The 22,904-nt window shown below is 48.7% G+C and overlaps 1 protein-coding gene across 1 annotated transcript in view; it reads right to left on the reverse strand.

Annotated features, from left to right (window-relative positions):
• CEP350 (centrosomal protein 350) overlaps positions 1-22,904 on the reverse strand; it is a 1,602,561-nt gene that overhangs the window by 1,276,003 nt on the left and 303,654 nt on the right. The window contains exon 12 of the mRNA XM_085601771.1: positions 13,302-14,434. Within this exon, the coding sequence (XP_085457897.1) occupies positions 13,302-14,434 (1,133 nt within the window). The remainder of the gene's footprint in view (positions 1-13,301; positions 14,435-22,904) is intronic.

The raw sequence follows: 22,904 nt of genomic DNA on the forward strand, positions 1-22,904 counted from the left end.
GTTGTTCTTTGTTCTTCAGCCATAGGCAGTTCCTGAGACAATTGGACCGCTCCTTGGCATTGTTCTGATTGCTGCCTCAGTTAAATAATCTGCTTTTGACAGTATTGTTACAAATGGCATAGCTTGTATGTTAAGAGTGTTTACCACTTTCTCATTAGAACTTAGAGAAAGACAATATAGAGGCATTTCATTTAAATGTTGGAGGTTTCAAATCAAAATATGCAAGTTTTCTGGTTGGTAGTGCAAGGTGGTAGATGGTGGGCCGTGCCGCCGGGGGAGGGGGGCCGCCTCCATGTGCTTTGCAGGGGGGCCCCCTCAAGTTTCGTTACGCCACTGGTAGCTCTCCCGGATCTGCGCTTACTGGCGCGGAAAAAAGAAGAACTGACGTCAGCGTGCGAGGGCAGCGTCTAAGTACTCCGACGACGTCATTCCGGCGCCGACGACGGACGCGGAGCCGCAGACGACGCCTAGCGACGCGCAAGGGGTATTGCTGACGAAAAATCTTCCGGATCCAGTCTGACGCCTGGGGATATTCTAAGGTGAGGAATCTAACTAACGTGTTTCTTTCAGATCAGCACCCTGCACCCCGCCGCCCTAGTGCTGCTGAGGGTGCACCTTTGTTTCCCCATTTGCCCTGAGCTAAAGTTTAGGAGCTTTTCTCCCACAACAAAGTGGCCTGCTCGTCAGCAGCCACCAACCGGAGGCCCCCTGTGCCCCATTGGATAACATTGGGCCTGAGCACTCTGCACCCGGCCGCCTTAGTGCCGCTGAGGGTGTAACAAGAGTGCATTCTTGACCCCGAGGGACCCCTGAGTATACCGCCAGAACCTAAACTCCCACTACCAAATACTTACCTTAAAACAGATAATGTTATCCTATGGAGGAAAATAGTGTTGACTGTTTTTCTTGGAACATTTTCCAAGTGTGGAATTTGAAAACCTAAAGAAATTATTCAAAATTGCACTGTTTAACAAAAACGATTTTACTTACCTGTTTACAGGAAATGTCCCAGAGTAGTATCTAGGTATAATACTCTGTGTAAGAAAAGTAATCCAAAACGTAACTTACCTGGCATTTTACTGAAAAGCCCATTCAAGTCTATGTACTGTATTTACAAAGTATTGCATTTCGCTGCAACCATACTGTAAGTCAAAACAAAGTGCATATGCAAGTACAATTCAAACTGTTAACAAGCTGCATTACTAATCTAAAGTATTTATTGCTTACCTGTGCCAGGCTTGCTTGGTTCTAGAAAATAAAATAACTAAAAGAATATTTTCATACAAAAACAACTGGTCTGAAGTTCAGTCTTTGAGTGTGTGCATTCATTTGCTTACTGAGTGTGTACAACAGATGCTTAACACTGTCCTCTGATACTGCCTTACTGCTCGACCACACTACCACAAATAGAGAGTGAGATGCTATCTAACTATACCGTTGCCAACCTTTGGGGTTCCACTGGACTCTGTGCACACTATACCTCATTTTGGTATTGTATATACAGAGCCAGCTTCCTACAGACGGATGCTGGGAGCGGTCAAGACGCGGACGGCTGCAGAAAGGCTTGCCTTTGGCGCACCGCCAGCGCCATCGCCCCTCTTTGTAGCCAGAAGCCTAGATAGATGAAGGGAAACTAGAGCATCTCACCTACAAGATGGCTGCTACAGGATGGCCCAACGGAAGTGAGTATAGGACACCCTTAGCTAAAGGAACCTTCCTTTACTCAAACAGCAGAATATCTGCCACGGTGGACCAGGGAGAAGGAGAGGGCGAAATTACGTGTGTGAAACGGTGAGCGTCTGAAAGGTTGGCTAATACTAAATATATCAAAAAACGGTATTAAGTAAATAAAAGGACAGTTTAAAAACACATGTTAATTGTTAGTAAAAAAGCAAGTTATTTACGTCAGCTCTCGCCGAGCATACTACCTTGCTGCAGCATAAACTGTTTCCTTGAAAGTATTTAGGGTCCCTTGTGCAGCGTTTGTATTTTTTCTCCACACTTGGGATTACTCCTTTTGCTGAGGCAGGCTCTTTGAAAGCTTCCTTGCCCTGGTCCAGAATGCTTGGCAGCATTGGAAGGTATTATGTGCCTTTCGTGGTTGGTGCAAATGTTTCTAGGCTGAAACGAGTCTCCTTTCTCCTCCTCTAAGGGGACACCGAAGGTATCAGCTGCTTTCTTGATGAGGCTGTTGTAGAAGGCTATGTAGTCTGTTGGTGAAGCCTTCGACCTCTTCTATAGGGCTTTCTGTGTCGAGGTTGTTCCACTCTTCATTGAAATTTTCTGTGCCTTCCTCCTCTTCTTGAACACCGAGTTCCTCCTCGAAGTCCTCCTTGTGCGGTTCAGGGGTTGCTGGCGCTTCAAGGGTATCCTCTACTTCCTCAGCCTCTGCGGTAGTGGAGGGTTTCGCAGGAATTCTGAATTCCTTTAGCGCCTCGGACTCCTCCTTTCGTTGAAGGAGTGCTGCCCTTTCTGCCTCCAGGTGTCTTTTCTTCGTCTCCCCCTCGAGGGCCCTTTCAGCGTCTGAAGCCGGGGAGGTCCTCCTTTTGGGTGTGGTGTATTCTGCCTCCAGGGGTATGGCTTAGTCCAGAAGCGGAGGGCCTCTTGACATACGGTCCACGACCCCAACCCACCTGGTTTGTTGCAGTACCACATGGCGGTGGTGTTGTCCGTGAACACCTGCACTACTCTTCCCTGGACAGAGGGAAGGAATACTTTGAGTGCAAGACGAATCGCCCGAAGCTCCAGAAGGTTGATGTGGAGCCCAGACGCTTCTGATCTCCGCCTCCCCCATGTGGCCGCCCCATCCCAGAAGTGACGGATCTGTTACCACTGTGAAATCTGGTTGGGGAAGGGAGAGGGATCTGCCGTCGACCCAATCCTGGTTCGTTAGCCACCACTGCAATTGGTGTGCAGTGCCCTCGGAGATCAGGACACAATCGGACAGATTCCCTCTGATGTTGTGCCCACTGGAACTTCAGGTCCCACTGTAGAGCCTGCATATGTCATCTAGTATGATCCACCAGCAGGATGCAGGAGGCCATCAGGCCCAGTAGCCGGAAGGTCATTCGGACCGAAACCCGGGATAGAGGCTGAAAGATCGGAATCATAGACCGAATATCCCGGACTCGCTGTTCGTGAGGACAGACCCAAAACTGTGTTGTGTCCAGAACCGCTCCGATGAAGAGGAGCTTCTGAGAAGGAGTCAAGTGTGACTTCAGCACGTTGATGGAGAACCCCAGCGAATGCAGGAGGTCGGCCATAGTCTGGAGGTGGGAGACGACAGCCTGGGGCGAGCCTGCCTTCAACAGCAAGTCGTCGAGATAGGGGGAAGACTGGAACCCCTGATCTGTGCAGATGAGCTGCGACCACTGCCATCACTTTCGTGAACACCAGAGGGGCACTGATAAGGCCAAAGGGGCGCACGGTAAACAAAGTGCTCGTGGCCTACTGTGAACCGTAGGTAACGCCGGTGGGCCGGCAGGACGGAATGTGAAAGTAAGCGTCCTGCAAGTCCAATGCTACCATCCAGTCTCCAGGGTCGAGGGAAGACAGGACCTGAGCTAGCGTCGACATTTTCAACTTCTCCTTCCGGAGGAAGAGATTGACGTCTCTGCGCTCCAAGATAGGATGCAGGCCTTTTCCTTCATGGGCACCAGAAAGCAGTGGGAATAACAACCACGACCTACTTCTCGGACAGGAACTCGCTCAATGGCACCCTTGGCCAAGAGTGCCGAAACGTCCTGTTGGGGAAGGGCCAGATGATCATACGATGGTACTGAGGTGGTATGGATGGAGGGGTAGTCTCGAAGGGGAGGGAGTAGCCCCTTCGGACTATTTGCGAAACCCACCTGTCCAACATGATGGTGTGCCAGAGGGGGAGGTGATGGGGAATCCTGCCTCCCACTGGCGATTGGTGGCCCTGAGAGGTCGGACTAGGAGGGTTTGGAGGCTGCTGTGGTGGACTGGCCTGCCCGCTGGCCCCCAGAACCATGGCGGTGGTTCCCACGTCCCCGGGCGCGCAGGGATTGCACAGCTTGCTCTGGCCTGTGGCTCTGGGCGGGACGTGGCAGGGCACCCCTTCCACAGCCAAGAAAGGGGCGAAAAGCAGACTATGCAGGGCAAGTGGTGGAGAGGCCCAAGGACCTGGCCGTACCCCGAGAGTCCTGAAAGCGCTCCAGCGCGTTGTCTGCCTTGTCGCCGAATAGGCGACGGCCATCAAAGGGCATGTCCATAAGAGTGGATTGGACATCTCCTGAAAAACCAGTCGACCTCAACCAGGCGTAGCGTTGAAGGGCTACCGAGGTGGAAATCTTCCTGCTTAGTGAGTCGGCGGTATCCAGCCAACAGCGGATGGTAAACTTTGCTGCGTCTCTCCCCTCTGCAACTGCACGGGAGAGTAAGGCCCGGGCCTCCTATGGGCCCTGAGGCAGCACTTGCGCCACCGTATCCCACACGGAGTGGGTATAACGGCCCAACAGACATGCGGTGTTTACCGACCGCAGTCCGAAGCTCGTACAGCTTTTTGGATTAACTATCAGGTGGTGCGTTAGGGAATGGGGGTGGAGTGTTGGGAGAGGAAGGAAAATGCTACTTACCCAGTATGCATCTGTTCTTGGCATGTAGAGCTATAGAATCACATGCTTTGCATAAGATGACCATCTAGTGTTTGGTTTGGATGTTTGCACTTTTGTTTTTCTGGAAGAAGTTTTCCCTAGTCACGAGGTAGGGGACTCCTCACCCCTCAGGTGATAGTGTGCATGGTCATCGACTCCATCTTCAGATTGTTTTTGCAGAGGGTGAGAGAATGGAGTAGTAGTAAAGAATAGAGATGTCCATGCGTAAGTATGTATTGTAAAAACAGGGAACTACAGCAGTTGCAGGTACCCGGGGAGGTGGGTAGCCGCATGAGATTCTACAGCCCTACAAGCCAAGAACAGATGCATACTGGGTAAGTAGCATTTTCTATTCGGGGCATGTGAGCTGTAGATCACATGCTTTGCATAGACTATACAGCAGTCTCCCCGAAGCAGTGGCTATCCTGTAACCGTTGGAGTTGTCAGAAATAATGTTTTAAGTACTGCTTGACCCACATTAGCTTGTTGTCTTGCTAACACATCTACACAATAGTGTTTGGTGAATGTGTGTGGCGTAGACCATGTTGCAGCTTTGCAGATATCAGTAATAGGGATATTCCCTAGGAAAGCCATAGTAGCCCCTAGCTTGCGAGTGGAATGTGCTCTATGGGGTACTGTAAGAGTCTTTTTGGCAAATCTGAATACACTTAACAATCCACCTAGCATTTCCTGATTTGGAGATAGGTTTGCCTTTGTGAGGTGGTGCAATTGCGACAAAGAGTTGTTTGGTTTTATGAAATTTTTTAGTTCTTTCAGTGTAATACAAAAGAGCTCTTCTGACATCTAAGGTATGTAGATCTCGTTCTGCAACAGAGTCAGATTGAGGGAAGAACACAGGTAATTCAACCGACTGATTGATCTGAAATGCATACACAACCTTATGTAGGAATTTGGGGTTGGTACGAAGAACTACTTTATCTTTATGTAACTGGAAAAAGGGTTCTCCTATGATTAGTGCCTGTAGTTCACCCACTCTCCTCAATGAAGTGATTGCAATGAGGAAAGCGGTTTTCCAAGTAAGGAACTGTAGTTCACATCTATGCATGGCTTCAATTGGCAGACCCATTAGCCTTGTGAGGACTATGTTAAGATTCCATACTGGGGCAGGTGGAAGTCTTTGTGGTATTACTCTTTTTAGCCCTTCCATAAATGCTTTGATGACGGGCACTCAAAATAGCGATAAGTGTTGCCTATTTGGAAGGTAAGCTGCTATGGCAGCGAGATGCAGTCTGATGGATGTATAGGCCGATGCGGACTGCTGCAACTGTAATAGGTAGCACAGTATGTTCTGTATGGAAGCATCAAGAGGGTTGATATGATTGTTATTGCAATAGATAACAAAACGCTTCCATTTGGCTGCGTAGCTGGCCCTTGTGGTAGGCTTTCTGGCCTCTCTAATAATGTTCATACAGTCTGGTGGAAGGTTGAGATAACCAAACTCTATGACTTCAGGAGCCAGATTGCGAGGTTCAGCTGTTTTGAATCTGGGTGTTTGATTTCTCCATGGCTCTGTGTGAGGAGACTGGGAGTTAAATGTAATTTTTGGTGTTGTACTAGAGAGAGTTCCTACAGGGCTGTGAACCACGGTTGATGCGCCCATGTTGGAGCTACTAGTATTAGCATGAGTGATGTTTGCCTGAGTTTCCGAACCACTGATGGAATGAGTGGGAGAGGCGGAAAAGCGTAGGCAAATATCCCTGACCAGTTCATCCATAGAGCATTGCCTTTGGACAATGGGTGTGGATACCTGGAGGCGAAGCTTTGGCATTTTGCGTTTTCGGGTGTTGCGAACAGGTCTATGTGAGGCACTCCCCAGGCTTGGAAGTACAGGAGGTGAACTTGAGGTTGAAGTTTGCACTCGTGTTTCTGATAACTTTGCCTGCTGAGGAGATCCGCAATCTGATTGTTGACTTCTGGGAGATATTCTGCTAGGAGAAAAATCTTGTGGTGTATCGCCCACCTCCAGATATCTTGGGCTAAGTGGGATAGTTGAAGAGAGTGTGTCCTCCCCTGCTTCTATATGTAATACATAGCTCTCATGTCTGTTTGGACTAGTACAGCTTTGCCAGAGAGGTGATCTTAAAAGGCTTTGAGCGCTAGAGTTCTAAATGATTAATGTGAAGCAACCTTTGCTACACCCTTGCACTGTGTGTTGTTGAAGATGAGCTCCCAAGCCAGTAAGAGATGCATCCACTGTCAACACTGTCTGTGGAATCGGGTCTATGAACGGCCGCCCTTTTGTGTGTTCCACCACTGCAGAGAGTGATGAGTATGGCCACTTACCAACACTAGATCGGTTAATAGACCGTGTGACTGGTTGCAATGACTGGCTAAGCACTCTTGAAGTGGACGCATGTGTAACCTGACGTGGGAAACGATCATGATGCAAGATGCCATCATTCCCAGCATTTGCATAAACACTCGAGCTGGAAGTGACTGAATGGCTTGAAATTGGAGAACGATTGCCTGAATGTTTCGAATTCTGGCTGCATTGAGACACGCTAGAGCCCTTTGAGTATCTAGAGTGACTTCAAGGCAATCCTGATTTTGTTCGGCTGAAGATGAGATTTTAACACATTGACTGAAAACCCTAGCTGGTGAAGCAGCTGAATGGTTACTGAAGTATGTTTGCGACATTGCTGATATGTGCTGGCTTTGATGAGCCAGTCGTCCAGATAGGGAAAGACATGTATGTTTTGTCTTCGAAGATGTGCAGCTACTGCCGCCAGACATTTTGTGAAGACTCTGGGGGCAGTGGTGGCTCCGAATGGGAGCACCTTGAATTGGTAGTGTTGACCTGCTACCACGAACCTGAGAAATTTGCGATGAGCTGGATGGATTGGAATATGAAAGTAGGCATCCTTTAAATCTAGAGTAGAAAGATAATTGCCCTTTTGCAAAAGAGGCAGTATTTGTTGTAGTGTTACCATGTGGAAGTGGTCTGACTGTATGTAAAGACTGAGTTCTCTGAGATCCATCCTTTTAAGGAATTAGAAAGTAAAAGGAGAACACACCCAACCCTTGATATTGTGGTGGTACGGGCTCTATGGCTTGTTTTAGCATCTGTGATTGAACTTCTTGTTTGAGAAGGTCTAGGTGATCCGGTGAAATTCTGTGTGACCTTGGGGGAATGTTTGGAGGAGTGTTGATGAACTCCAGGCAGTAACCAGAATGGATAATTTGTCTGTTTTTATTGACTGCCACTTTAGTAGAAATTGTGACAGTCGTCCCCCCACAAGTGTTAAGTGGTCAGGGGAACTGTGGGCAAGTGACTGTTTTGTATTGGATGGTGAGGTACGTGTATTAGAACCTCTACCCTTGCATTTGTTTCCTCTGTAATTGCACAGAAAGAAACCCTTGGAACCTGAGGGTTGGTTAATGCCATTATAGGTGGACACAGTATCGGAGGAAGTATTTTTAGACCCTGCTCAATAAATAGAGCGACGGAAGGAACTCCGCCCTTGTGGAGACTGAAGGGCTCCCATGGATTTAGCCACTTCGGTATCTTTTTTCATTTTATCAATTGAAGTGTCTACCACCGGCCTAAAAAGGTGTTCCTTGTCAAAGGGTGTGTTTAATATGGAAGTTTGAACCTCTGGTTTGAACCTGGATATGTGCAGCCAGGCGTGTCTTCTTAAAAGAACACTAGTGTTCACCGCTCTGGCAGATGTATCAGCAGCATTTAGGGAACATCTAATTTGGCTATTAGAAATTAACTGTCCCTCTCAAACCAGGTCTTGCGCTTTTGATTTGTGTTCTTGAGGAAGACATTGGATGAGTTGTTCCATTTCATCCCAGTGTGCGCGGTCATACCATGCTAACAACGCCTGTGTATTAGAATGACGCCAGAAGTTAGCAGCCTGGGAGGCTATCGTTTTCCCTGAAGCATCAAGGAGTTTAGACTCTTAATCTGGGGCTGGTGCGTATCCAGTAGTCTGGGAGTTTGCCCTTTTACGTGCATTAGAGACTACTAATGAATCTAATGGTAGTTGACCCTTTATGTAGACTGGATCCGATGGGGCAGGCTTGTATTTTTTATCTACCCTAGGGGTAAGGATACATGCTCTAACAGGATCCTTAAAAATGTTGTCTACATGTCTGGTCATTCCTTTCAACATGGGCAACATGTGTGTAGACTTTTGTGTGTTGTGCAGGGTCTCGAAAAGGAAGTCCTCTTCAAGGGATTCCCTATGTAGTGGAACTCCATTGTAAGCAGCAGCCCTATCTAACAAATCCTACACTGTCATCGGGTGGAGAGGACCTGGTAGGATATATATTGGGGACGTTGTCAGTGGGAGAATCAGTGTTAAAGTTATCCCACACGTCTCTAGGCTGATTGTCATCATTATCATCCCCATCACCCTGATTTGTCAGGTGTGTGTGGTGGTGAGTGCTCCGGTGAAGTTGGCACAGGTATAGTCTGGGGTAGAGAGGGTGAAGGAAGAGGAAGAAGGGAAGGATTTGTCCCAACAGTTCTCTTCTTCAATAGTATGTGGTATTGCTCTTCTGTAGTAGCACCCCTCTTTGAAGTCACTTTAGTGGTGATATGTCCAGTCTTTGGGTGTATAACCAGAATTTTCTGTTTCGGATCCGGTTTGTCGAGCGGATCACCGAAAGCATGCTTTTTGGGTGACTTTGGCGTCTGTGTGTTTCGGTGCAGATGGTTTCTTGGCCTGAGTTTTCGGATACGAAGTTCGTTTTGGTGCCGATGGAGGGTGTTTGCTGCTGGATTTTTTTCTTCGGCTCTGAAGTCTTTGGCTCGGTGCCCAACTTGACATTGGGCTTTTCGGAGCCAGAAGGCTTTTTGCTAGGCTTCGGTGCCGAGCCCGAAGGCGGGGCTTCGGACGCTTGATCTCGTGCCGACCGTGGCCCAAGGGCACAGGTTGGTCCAAAGCCTTTTTCTTCGAAGGAAGTGGAAGGTGGGGTGAGGTAGGGACTGTACTCATGGTACGTTGTCCATGCGGGATGTCTTCATCCTCTTCCGAGCTGTGGTCGGAAATGAATGAAGAGGTCTTCCTGTTCCACATCGGCTCCGATGGGCTCATCGCCTTCCTCCTCCTCCGATTCAGGTCCAAAGAGGTCTGGAATAGAGTCTGTCTGTTGTCTTTGCATATCGCCTCGTCGGGCCCAACGATCACAGAGTCTTCCGGGAGCAAAAAGCTTGGCACGTGTCGCAGTGATCTTCTCTGTGATCGGGTAACAAACACAAGTTGCACACCTCGTGTGAGTCGGTGCGTGGGTATTTCACATGGCACCGAGGACATAACTTGAAAGGAGTTCATGCCATCGACTGCGAGTAAAACCAGGGACTAGGCCCTACGGCCTACCAAGAGCTCTCTGATCGAAATTGGCTTTAGGAATCACGATCCGCGAAGAAAGACAAATGTGATCGGAAACAATACCGTTGAATGTGAATGTGATACGTGCCGAGAAGGACCAAAGGATCGACGTCGAACCGGAGCGCAGCGAGTTACATACGAACCCGATGGCAGAAAAAAACAATCTGAAAATTGGAGTCGATGATTATGCGCACTATCACCTGAGGGAGGAGTCCCCTACCTCGTGACTAGGGAAAACTTCTTCCAGAAAAACAAAGTGCAAACATCCGTACCCAACACTAGATGGCGATCTTATGCAAAGCATGTGATCTACAGCTCACATGCCTCAAACAGATGGCTGCCCGGAGCTGGGCGGTGGCGTCGGCCAATCATCCTATCCACAGGAGCCCCTGTGTTGGGCCTGGACCAGGTACCCAAAAGGATGTCAATGAGGGCTTCATTAAACGGAAGCAGGGGCTCCGAAGAGCTTGCTGCCGGTTGAAGCACCTCTGTTAGGAGGTTAGTCCTGACTGCCTCAGTAGGTAGATCAAGGTGGAGATCCTCGGCCGCCCTACGCAACACCATGGCGTAAGACGCTCCTTCCTCCGTAGCCACGGTAGGAGGAGACAATATGCAAAGGTCTGGTGAGGTATCCAGACCACTGGCTTCCCCATATTCCTCTCTCCAGTCCGGTTCATATCCAAACTGGTCAGTTAGAGGGTCACCAGACCCCTCCCAGTCCTCATCTCCCTCTTCTGGCTGCCAATCTGGTCTAAAAGAACTAGGGTAGAACAAGGGCACAAAAGTACCCATCAGCGTCGGATCCGGCATCTGTCCGGCTCCATGTCTACATCGAGGTGGAGGCTGGGGTCGGCGTCGGCTGTGGACAAAGCAGACGCCGTTTGCGGACATGGTGCCAGTGGAATCAGCGCCGGGGGAGGTCTCACAAGGTCAACCGGCACCGACCCAGATCCAGGACTGGATCCAAGGGGACTCTGCGGCGCAGGGGCAGAAGCTGCTGGCATCGAAGGCCCAGGGCCTCCAGCCGAGTCCAAAGATGTCATGCATCGTTTCGTAAAATGGACGAAGCTGGGCAGGGGTCGCTCCGCGTCCCGAGAAGACCGGAGTCGACCCTTCACGCTCCCCACGCACAGCCGCGGGAGGGGCACCACCAGCATCCCTCGTCACATCGCCCGACGGACGGGGAGAAGTTGAAGAGCGAGGATGCTTCTTCGACTTCTTCTTGTGCTTCGACTTAACTGACCCCGAGTGCAAAGCCTTGGAAGATGAATGATGCTGGTGGCTCCGCGACCGGTCCCTCAACCTCCCACACGACCGGGACCTTGAACGGCGCAGAGCCGGCTGCCTGGCCTCGAGAAGCTTTTGAGACCGCTCCCGCAAAGACTTCGGATTCATGGTCCGGCAGTCGGAGCACGATTTGGGTTCATAGTTGCGTTCCAGGCAGAACAGGAACACGGAGTGCAGATCCGTTACAGACATCAGTCGGTTACAGGAACCGCAAGCCTTGAATCCGGGTATCCCCGACGTGCACCAGGATTCAAAGACTCGAAAACGGTGTCGACAAAGGCTGGCAAAAAAGTCATTCAAAAAGTGACTGGTGGTACCGCTCTCTCCGGATCTACGCTGGCTGGCACGGAAAAAGAAAGAACTGACGGCAGCGCACGAGGGCGGGGTCTAAGTAGCTACCACGACGTCATCCCGGCGACCACGACACAAACAACGAAAGCAGAGCCAACCAACGCCACCTTTTGACACGCTGGGGTTCTGCTGACGAAAAACTGTCAAGATCCAGTCTGACGCCTGGGGGTAAATCTAAGGTAAGGAATCTATATCTGTTTCTTTCAGATACCTGGATTTAAGGCGAGTATGGGGCAAGGTTCAAGGCAGCACCAAGAGGTCACACCGGGTGGCATTGGGGCAGCTGGGTGCAGAGGTGCAATACAGCATCAGGTGCCCAATGTTAGTCTATGGGGATAAGTCTTTGTGAAAAAAGGCAGCAGGTTTGACCTGGGAGGCCAGTCGGGCTGAGCCAACAGGGATACTCCGGCCTCACGATGCTCGGGGACGTGAGTACACCTTTGGTCCTCTTCTCCATAGGCGATGGGTGCAGAGGTACTTCGAGGCGTCCTCTCTTGTGAGGTAATCCAGATTTGCATACCTAAGGAGGTGGGCTCTTTGAAGCTCCCTGCATTGGGATGGTAATTTGTAGGTCATCGATTGGGAAGGGGTGCAAACACCCTCTGTCAGAGCAGGCTTTGTTTCTCTGGGAGCAAAGCCGTAACCCCTGGGGTCAAAAACTAGTTGTGGTAGCAGGCTGGCTAAGACCAGTCAACTAGTACACTAGTGGTCAGTAGGTTTTCAGGGAGCACATCTAAGGTGCCCTCTGGGTGCATGTATTGATAAATCCATTGTTGGATTCAGCGTGAGTTTATCAATACAAGATGTTTGATACCCAACATTTTTGGTTTCAGTGAAGTCATTATGTAGCTGGGGAACTTGTTTTTACTAGTGTCCAGCACATGTTTTAAAATGGCTTTCCTGATCACTTGTACGGGCAGTTTGGAACTGAATAGCACAGGGGCATATCTGCTCATGCAGTTATGCCCCCACATGTAGTATAGCACACCCTGCCTTAAGGCTGTAAGGCCTGCTGTAGGGGTGACTTCCCTATACTGCATGCAGTGTCTGTAGGAATGGCACACAGGCTGTGTGCCATGTAGTGTTTTCACTTTGGTCTGCACCCAGACACTCCGCAGCAATGGTACTCTGCATGACTTACGTGAGGGGTCCCTTAGGGTGGCACAATATGTGCTGCAGCCCTTAGGGATCCTCTTCAGTACCTCCGACCCTAGGTACCAGAGGTACTATTTACTAGGGACTTATAAAAGGTGCTAAAGCTATTGCCAATTGGGGTACAATTGAACAGTTTTGGGAAAGCGATCTGGCATTGGGAACCTGGTTAGCAGGAACCCAGTGCACTTACAGTTAAAATCACATCAATTACCAGGAAAAACATGGGGATGACCATGTCAAAAAGGGGCACTTTCCTAAACAGGGCAACTAGCATTCAGAAAGAAAAGCAAAACACAAAAAAGTATTATAACTGGGAAACACACAGACCTACAGAGGGGCATACATGTCAGAAATGCATCAAGGTACAGATCTAAACACACCCATGTTCCGATATCACTATTACAACACAAGCGTAAAGACTGAGGGCTTTACATGTAAAAACCCAAAGAAAAAAAGAAACATAACTTTCAGATACTTAACACAAGACATTTCACTTAACACCAGCAACGTTATGTTTCCTTGGTGCACTCACCTTTCCCGTAGAGGAAGGACTTAGCATAGATGTTAATAACGCTATGTGGACTTCCCTTTGCTAGCTCCTCCCATGACCCCTGGCCCTGGGATGAGGACCAAACCTGGGGAGGCAAAGGTTGGTAACTCTCCACCTCCTTCTGGAATTCTTTCAGGGGCTCAAAGAGCTTGTCTTCAACAGTAACGCAGAAATCGTGGCCTTTTAGAGCCTCAGCCATGTTTGGTGGGGAATGGTCAAGTGGAACTCCATCACTCTCTGTAAGGCTCCCTTCACTCAGTAGGGGGCCCTCACTAATAGAGCCAGCACTCGACTCATGGGGTGTACCAACTTGACGTTCTGGACTTCTAATCGCAAGTTCTTTGGTCAGCGGGTCCTGCTGTTTTTGCTTCTGTTGGATTGGAATTTCAACATCTCGGTGGCCACTTATGGATCTTATTCCCAAGCTGGCCACAGCACTGTGAGGTCTGAGTGTCTGAGGAAGCTTTCTAAACTCATGTAGGTTGCCAACTCCAGGCAAGTCATCATCAAAGGTGGCACGGCTTACACAGGTGTCCAACATCTTTTGAATACGGGCAGAAAAGGTGTCTTCACAGCGTTCACGCACAGGGGGGCTGACTGGTTTTGCCCAGTGCTCATCGTCATGAGACGGCTTCACAACATCCAGCCTGGTGTTCCATGCTGTGCTGTAGTTTATGCTACCACATGCCAACTGTCGGGCTTCACTTTCCACACGATTGGATAGGGACGCAGCTGTGGCTTTCAGGGCCTCAATGCGATCAAGTTTTCGTTGGTATTGGCTTGTACTGGGCTTGGACAAAGAGTCATGCTGAGAGTCTGAGGCAGTATTGGTCTGCAGGGGCAGACTGAGCGATTCTACTGCAGAGCTGGCTATCTGTCGCTTTGTAGACAGAACTGACTCACCATCCTTCTGTAGCAAACCCAGCTGCTCTAGTGCCTGGAGATGTGAAAAGAGGCCTCTTCCTTCAGAGATAGCTGCAGTATAAGTGGATTGTAGCCTACTTATTTCAGAATGAGGTGCGTAAAGTAGTCCCTTTGATGTTTGTGGAGGTGGCTGTGAGGATCTTGGACTAAGCCGGTCTGGCTGCATCCAAGTAGGACCCACCAGGTTACTCCTACAATAAAACATATATACATATAATCAGAGGATGCACTGCAATAATCTCAAATAAAACTAATTACAACTATTTTGCTTAAAGCAAAACATTTTTGGAAGAAACACTTACAGTACTATCAGACACATGTAGTTGTTACAGGTAAAAGCAGAGCTATGTTAGAAATGTATAAAAATGCAGCCGACAATACTCAGTATAAGGGGTAAAGAACGGAAAATGAAAGACGCTGTTGTGAAGCACACATGCCCACATTGCAGTTAAGAATGGTATTTTTTTTAATTAAATCTCAGACACAATAAACTAATCTGTTCATGGGAGCAACTTCGGTAGTTCAAAAGAAAAATCCTGATGATTCATTCTAAATGACATAACACATTCTAGGGATTTTCACCCATCTGCCACCAGCACCCTCGCACCAGCATAGAGGTAGATGATTTTGCTTTGGTGGAATGAGTCCTTACACCTTCTGGTAGGCTACAAAGAGCTAGTCATCAGGTCTGAATTCATGTGTTCTGACCACGTAAAAGCTGATCTCTCTCTTGGAGTCCAGTCTTTTAAGTCTCTCTTCTACCTTCATGAGAAGTGGCAGAGGAAAGAAGGGTGACTGATTGGCCTGGGTATAATTGGGTAACCACTTCTGGCAGGAATGCAGCCTTGTTTCTTGGTACCAACTTGCCAGACATGAGAGGTGAAAGAGGGTTTCACACTCAATGGCTGTAGCGGACATACACTTCTAGCTTTCGTGATAGCAATTAACTTAAGACAGTCTTAAAAGTAAGAAGAACAAGCAACTATGCAACGGCTCAAATGCAGAACATAACTATAAAAGCAAGAAAAGGTTTGAGGGCCCATTAGGGCATTATAAAAGGGCTGGTCAGGCAAACAGAAGAAGGCCGACAAGGCCAATAAGCAGCCCTTAATACTGCCCACTGTGCACCATTGCTGAGCCAAAGATGGGGAGAAACGTAGAATGGCCGACAGCTGGACCTGAAGAGGGTCAACTGAATTGTCTGAACACCACTTGACGGAACTTATTCCATCTGCCAGAGTACAACGTTTTGGGGGAGTGTCTACGGGTAGTTAAGATAACATCCACCACTTCAGAAGGCAAAGAAAAAACTATGGTTACCTCACTCAATCTTCAGACAAGACGGTGGAAGCAGAACCTACTCCTGCAATTGAGAGAGGCGGTCTATCCTGTGAGGGAGACGGAGCGGGGGAACAAGGAGAAGGGCATCAGATTTGTGTACCATGCCCTTTGGGGCCAAACTGGGACTATCAGAATGACTTTGGCCCAGACGAGGTAGATCTTAATCAAGTTGTGAGAGGAAACGTGTAATTAGGCAGAAAGTTCCACTTCAAACAGTGTACCTGTTGCTCCCTGAAATGAATACTAGAGGGAACAGAATTTCGGGTAGTGAGTACTTTGTGAGTGACAAAGAGGTCTAATGGAGTTCCCCAGATGCTGAAGATTTGTTAGACTACCGTCGAATGTAGATGTCACTCATGTTTGGCAAGATGACGCCGACTGAGAATGTCAACTTGCACACTGGCCAAAACTGGTGGTTGCCCAGCCCAGGACCAGAGCCTTAGAGCTGCCGGGCAGAGAAGGTGAAACTTTACTCCCCCTGCTTGTTGATGTACCACATCTGAGTCATATGTCCATCAAAATCTGAACGAACATGCAGAGAAGGGAAGGAAAGAAGACATTGAGGGCAACAGGATCGCCCGTAACTATATCAGATTGATGTGGAACAACTGCACCTCCAGAGATCAAAGGCTTCTGATCTCCAGTTCCTACAGGTGAGCACTCCACCCTAGAATGGAGGCATCTGTGATAACTGTTAACACTTTACAGGGTTGAAACAGCTTTCCTTGAGACAGATTGCCTTTCACACTCTACCACTGCAAATCCACTAAAGCATTCCAGGAGACCGTGATCGAACTTTGAAGATCTCCATTGTGTTGGAACTACTGTATGCTGAGGCAGCACTGGAGGGCCCTCATGTGCCAGCGTGCATGAGTGACCACAGAATGCAGGAAGCTAGCAGACCTAGCAGGCAGAAGACCATCAGGACTGGAACATGCGCTCCACTCTGAAACATCAGAATCACAGCCTGAACATCCTGAACCCTCTGCACAGGGGGAAAGACCTGGACTCTATGTGGTGGCCAGTAGTGCTCCAATGAACAGGTTGCGCTGAGAAGGCACCAGGTCAAACAGTAACGTGGCCATTCTCTGCAGGTGGTGTAACACCATCTTCTGGAGAGTTGGTTGTGATGAGCCAGTCGTCCAGGTACGGGAATAAAGGGATGCCCGCCCTTCTGAGATGGACCACTACCACCGCAATCATCTTTGTGAAGACTGGTGGTGCAGAAGTCAGACCAAATGGAAGGACCACAAACTGGTATTGATTGGATCCCATCATAAAGTGAAGATACATCTGTATGACCGCAGGATAGGGATGTGTAAATAGACATCCTGATGATTGACTGAGATCATCCAGTTTTCCACTTCCAGAGCCAGCAGAACCTGAGCTATGGACAGCGTTTTATAACTTTTACATTTTTGATGAACCAGTTCAGAACGCTGAGATCTAGGATAGGATGAAACACATCCTTTTTTGGAACCAGGAAGTAGCGAGAGTAGCACCCCTGACCCCGTTCCTGCAGTGGAACCAATTCAACTGCACTTTTTTTTTGCAAGATTTACGCTTCCTGCTGAAAGATATGCAGGTTGTCTGGTGTTCGGGGGGATTATAGGGGAGGTTGTTGGAGGATTAGGGCATACCTCCTTTATAGGGGAGGAGGAGGATAAGGCAGGAGGAAGGGGGCGGGCTTGTGTTCTCCCTTGCTCCCCATCCTTACAATTCCTATCTAGTGGGTTTGCCTGCTGTTGTTGCTGAACTGGTACGGACTACCTCGAAAGTAGAAGCCCCTAAAGAAGCTTTAGAACTTCCTAAACTGACATTAATCCCTTGGTTGAGTTTGTAGGCCCAGTGATCTGGCTGTGGCCTTAACCCCTTCGATGCTGCGCAGATTCCGCCGCTGTGCTGGCGGAATCTTGCGCGGGCGGGGTCATGACGGAATGGTTCCGTCATGAGCACAGCTCAACCGTGGGTCATGACGGAACCATTCCGTCATGAGCACCGAAGGGGTTAATGTCCTTGAATTTCTTCATATTTTACTCCAAAGAAGCGAGAACCATCGAAAGGGAGATGCATGAGAGTAGTCTGGACATCTTGGGAAAATCCAACGTTTGCAGCAATGTAGAGACATAGATTTCCCTATAACTCTTGCAACACAGTTTGCTGTATTCAGGCCAGATTATATATTAATTGTTTAGCTGCTGTTTGGTCATCTCCTATCAGTTCGGAAAAAATTGTTTGCATCTGGTCTGGCAGATTACAAAGAACAGTTTTTGTTGCATTCCAAAGGGCATGAACAGATCGGCCAAAAAGAGAAGTGCCATTGAGGCATTTTAGGGCTCTTCTCCCCAGCTGGGAACACCTTCCACACAGCCGGTTTCATTTTTCAGACTCCTTAGCCGAGGGAGTGGGGGGAGGGGAAAGGGGGGGGGAGCCACCTGGCAACAGTTTGGAAGAGAAAGAGGCTTGTATTACAAGGCTTTCCGATGATGGATGTGAAGACAAGAGTACTGGGTCCCCAGGGGACGTCTGCAGCGCCTTACAACTGGTTTGTGTACTGCGGAGGAAGTAGTGGGCTTTTCCCAAATACCAAAGGATTGGTTCTGGTAAAGCTCATTAAAGCAGAGCAAGGGCTCCATGGTGTGTGACGCCATATGCCGTATCTCATTAAGGATGTTGGCTTTTGTTTCCTTGGAGGGTAAATTAACTTCCAACATCTCTGCAGCCTTTTTAATTGCTGACTGGAGATGTGGTGAGGCCCAGCCTGCTGCGGGCATGAGCGGCCTGCAGCGCCAAGACTTACGGACTTGCCCGCCTCCGATTGGGGGACGCACCGCCTGCAGACATCAGCTACCAGGACATGGATCCCTCTGGCCAGAAGTTTGCTGCATCAATTAGGGCCCTCATTGGCGTTCCCCATCTTCTCCTTCTGCTTAGAGTGGCGCTGCAGGCTGGCTCCCCGTTAGAGCCACGGAGGGCCCCGTGGCGTCCTGGTTGTGATCGCTCACTGACAAGGGGGTGGTGCTGCATCCTGGGGAGAGCCTTTCTCCTTCTTCGACCTGGTCTCTGTGGCACAGACGGCAACAGAAGCTGTAGCTGTGCTTGCTGTCCTGCGCCCTGTGGAGGACTCCCCTGGTGGTGGCAGAGACCAGCGATTGCGGAGCAATGTTGAGACCTAGCTACGAGCAAACAGGCTGGGGAGTGAGCGGAGGCACGAGGGTGGTGTCGTGCCTAGGCCCCCTTCTGGCTGACGTGAGCAGAACCTGTGGGGTCCTGCCCAAATCAGACCTTGGCATACAATGGTGGTCGGAAAGCCGTATGACTCTGACTTTCCCCCCACTGGGTTGTGCGATCTCTCCTGCAATACAGGGCCTCCCAGTCCCCAGGTGATGGTTTCATTTGATGCTGTCGGGCTTATACCGCAGCAGCGGCCTCAGTTGAACACGTTGCTGACCATTGCATTTGCAAGGGACTCACCCATTGTCTGTGGGTTTCATTGGCCTAATCTGCGCACTGTGTATGGGCACTCCACCCTCACATTGTCATTGCCTGGGGTGGGGTAGCCCTCTCTCCACTTCCTTCTCCCTCTTGTGGCACCCCGAGCACTGAAAGTAACCCCCGAATTTGCCTACGCACTGGGATTGGGGGTGGCTGACGTCTGCGGTTGCTGACCAGCGAACAGGGGAGCCATAGCACTGGGACAGACCACGCTTTCCTCATTTGCACAACACCCTCTCCCCTTGTTGCGAGACTGTCTGATACTGGCCTTCCAGATGCCCACAGCAAAGCAACTAGCCATGGGTCACCTTCGCTCGGCTGGTCTGCTGGCCCTTGCTCCCGCTGGGTCATCTATAGGCTGGTCATCTGAGGCACGCTCAGGGTCAGATGCAAAAACAACAATTGATGGACAGAATGCAGAACAATGTCATACATTCACCCCAGTACAGAGATCTGGGCCTAAATCCATCATTTTTTTGCTCACCATGCCATTCCAGTTTGAACCCAGCCATATGCAAATCAGTCTTGACCCTGTGCCTCATGGGAACAGTCCAGCCCGAACTGCCAAGCCAGGTCCTCCCTGGACTGGAAACCAGCATCCTAGGACCGGTTTCGGGGTTTCACCCCTCTTCAGCCAGGATAGCTCGATTCCAGTGGCATGGCAAGCACGGGACTCACGTCTGAGCATACCCGTCCCACGCAGGGTGACAAATGCAAAAACAACAATTGATGGACAGAATGCAGAACAATGTCATACATTCACCCCAGTACAGAGATCTGGGCCTAAATCCATCATTTTTTTGCTCACCATGCCATTCCAGTTTGAACCCAGCCATATGCAAATCAGTCTTGACCCTGTGCCTCATGGGAACAGTCCAGCCCGAACTGCCAAGCCAGGTCCTCCCTGGACTGGAAACAAGCATCCTAGGACCGGTTTCGGGGTTTCACCCCTCTTCAGCCAGGATAGCTTGATTCCAGTGGCACAGTGAGCCCAGGACCCACATCTTGGCATACCTGGCGCATTTAGGACGAGAAAGCAAAAGACAAACAATTGATGGATGGAATGCAGAACAAATCAAAACATTCACCCCAGTCAAGAGATCTGGATTAAATCCATCATTCTTTTGCTCACCATGCCACCCCAGTTTAGACCTGGCCATATGCAAATCAGTCTTGACCCTGTGCCTTGTGGTAAATATTTCATTACCGGTACTATTTTTTATGCGGTAAAGTCTAGTAAGAATAACTCAGTAAATATAAGAGGCAGAATCCGTGGTATTAGAGGTTCTAAAAGGCTTTATTCCTATACAAAGGAATACAATTCGAATTGCAGGCTTCTATTCCATCACCACGAAAGTTCAGGAAGGAAGGGCATACATTATTGACAGATAATCAGTTTTATAGGAAATGCATTACAGTGAAACAGATGCAAGAGCCGTAACAGCTGATAATACAGATAAAATGTGCATACATAACTAATAGAGGTGGACATATGGGCGTAACTAAGATAACGTCATTATACATGATGTCACAAGTGGGTGGATCCATAAGAGAATCCTGCAATGTCAGCAGAAATATTTGGCAGAGATGCGTGCGCAGCCGCATGACGTGTGATTGACGTGCAACTAGAGGGTGAAGGGGACTTGACATTTAGCTCTACATGTGGAGACAGAAGTCTGGGGGGTCATGTCAACCTAATCCCAAATCATATCTAATATCCTATGTTTAAAGAACTGTGTTATCCAAAAGGAAAGGTCTCTAGGATAGAATCTATTCTATACTGACTGTTAGTGCGTGTACAAGCGTCTAAGTGTCTACATGAGATGCGAGGGGGTAGGAATATTCCATGGTAACAGGGGCTATGAATTACTTGCATGAGGACAGCGAGGCCTGGCCCTTTGCACGGTAGCTGGAGGAATGTTTACCTAAACTACTAGACAGGAATGTATCGGATGAGGAGCGGAGCAGATAATCTTGAAGGTGAAATGCAGTTTTTGGCAGGCAACAGGCTGGATCAGGCACCGTTAGCCGCGCAGGGAGTAGGACAAAGTTCATGGATACAGATGCAGGCTCAGACTGGAGCTTTCAGAGGCAGAAGGCAGGAAAAGGCTTGATGACAGAATTCAGGGCCTACTCGCCTGAATCTGTAAAATGTGGAAAGTGAACCACATAAAGTCGGTGGCCTTTCATACTTAGGAATGGAATATCTGACCCATTCATGGCGGATCTGAAAGAGGACATGTTGACGGTGGACGCACATGTATTTGCGTCTTCAAAACTGGAACTGGAGGGAACATACATGTACTTATAGCATGCACATGGAGCCGTTGGGGTCTACGATAGGGGACATAACTGATCACAAAATTCATATTTCCTCATTCCCTCCTTGTCCCCTACGGACCCTCAGGAGATATCGATCTTCATCAATCCATCGATCTGTTCATATAGCATCATTTGTTCTTCTTTCTTCTTCCGGGATCTTGAACGAAAACTTGGATGTGGGATACACGATGTGGCACACAGACCACAAATCGCTGGCCCACATTGTAGGCATAAGCAGCAACTGAATAGTATGAGAAAGCCAATACCTAGGAAGGATAGGATTCTCCATCCCCAGGCGGACAACACGCTCCAAAACCAACCAGACCAAGTCCAGGTGCCTGGATTCTGGTGTATCTGACTCACAATCTTATGAAGGCGAGCAATGGCTTTGTATACTGACGGCGAATTTTCTGGTATGAAAACACAGCAACTTGATCCGATGACCCTACAAGCTCCGCCCCTATCGGCCAGGATGACGTCAAGGACAAGACGATTTTGAAGCACAACAATCCGCATAGCAGACTGCTCTTCTGTTAAATTGCCTAAGGCGGAAGTAGTCTCGTTCACTACTGCTTCAAGGGTTCTAGTTAATCTACGTATCAGCTTACTATTAGTGACTGTACCTATATAGGGAAAGAAACCTTTATTGAAATCTGTGTATTGCTCCCATGCCGTTTCAGTGTAATCGACAATTGGGAGATCTCTCTGCTGTCTATTGTGTACTAAATGGGTATTTCTATGATAATCAGGAGGAGCTAGGAAAACAGGTGGCAGAAGGAATGCTATGTAACAGGTACCATCCCAATCTAGAGGTAGACGTATATATGCGGTCTGGCCACATATGAAGTAGGAATGACGGGAAGCTCTAAATGTAGACTTGCCTTGATCACTGAATTTTATTACAGTGGTGCATTTACTATGGCCCATGTGTATGGAACCATTCTTTCTTACACATAATTCCCCTTTTACTGGGAATACTGACATGGCGGGCAAGATTGGTGTAGCTTCAGATTCAACGTTCAGGATCATGAGGTTAAGTGTAAAATTACCTAATCCATATACTTCATTTTCTAGATCAGTTCCTGTTCTTTTGGGAAGTCCCTCCTTGTTAGGGTAGCAGACTTTAAGCAAAACTAGGTTCAGGTTTCCCCATACCCAGTTGTCTTGATAAACTGCGGAATTTGAATCTAGGGAATTAATCAAACTAAACCATGCTCCACAGGAGCCATTGTGTGTGAACGGATATGGAAAGAGGGGCAAAACTCCCTTATAGTTCTGATAGGGAGGGAGTCGGCCACATATCCAACAATTCGTGGCATTGCTGGTCTGATGGGAATGATGTAACATACTAATGAATGTGTTGTTGCGCAGCGCAAATCTATAGGACAACTCATGCGGAGGTAATTCGCTAAAAGAATGTTCTGCCGTAACATTGTAAGCACGCTTAAGAATAGGGTAATACATGTGCAATAGTATGCTGGAAATGATGATCAGAAGACTTAG

Source organism: Triturus cristatus, chromosome 4_2 (assembly GCF_964204655.1).
Source record: "Triturus cristatus chromosome 4_2, aTriCri1.1, whole genome shotgun sequence".
Taxonomy (NCBI): domain Eukaryota; kingdom Metazoa; phylum Chordata; class Amphibia; order Caudata; family Salamandridae; genus Triturus; species Triturus cristatus.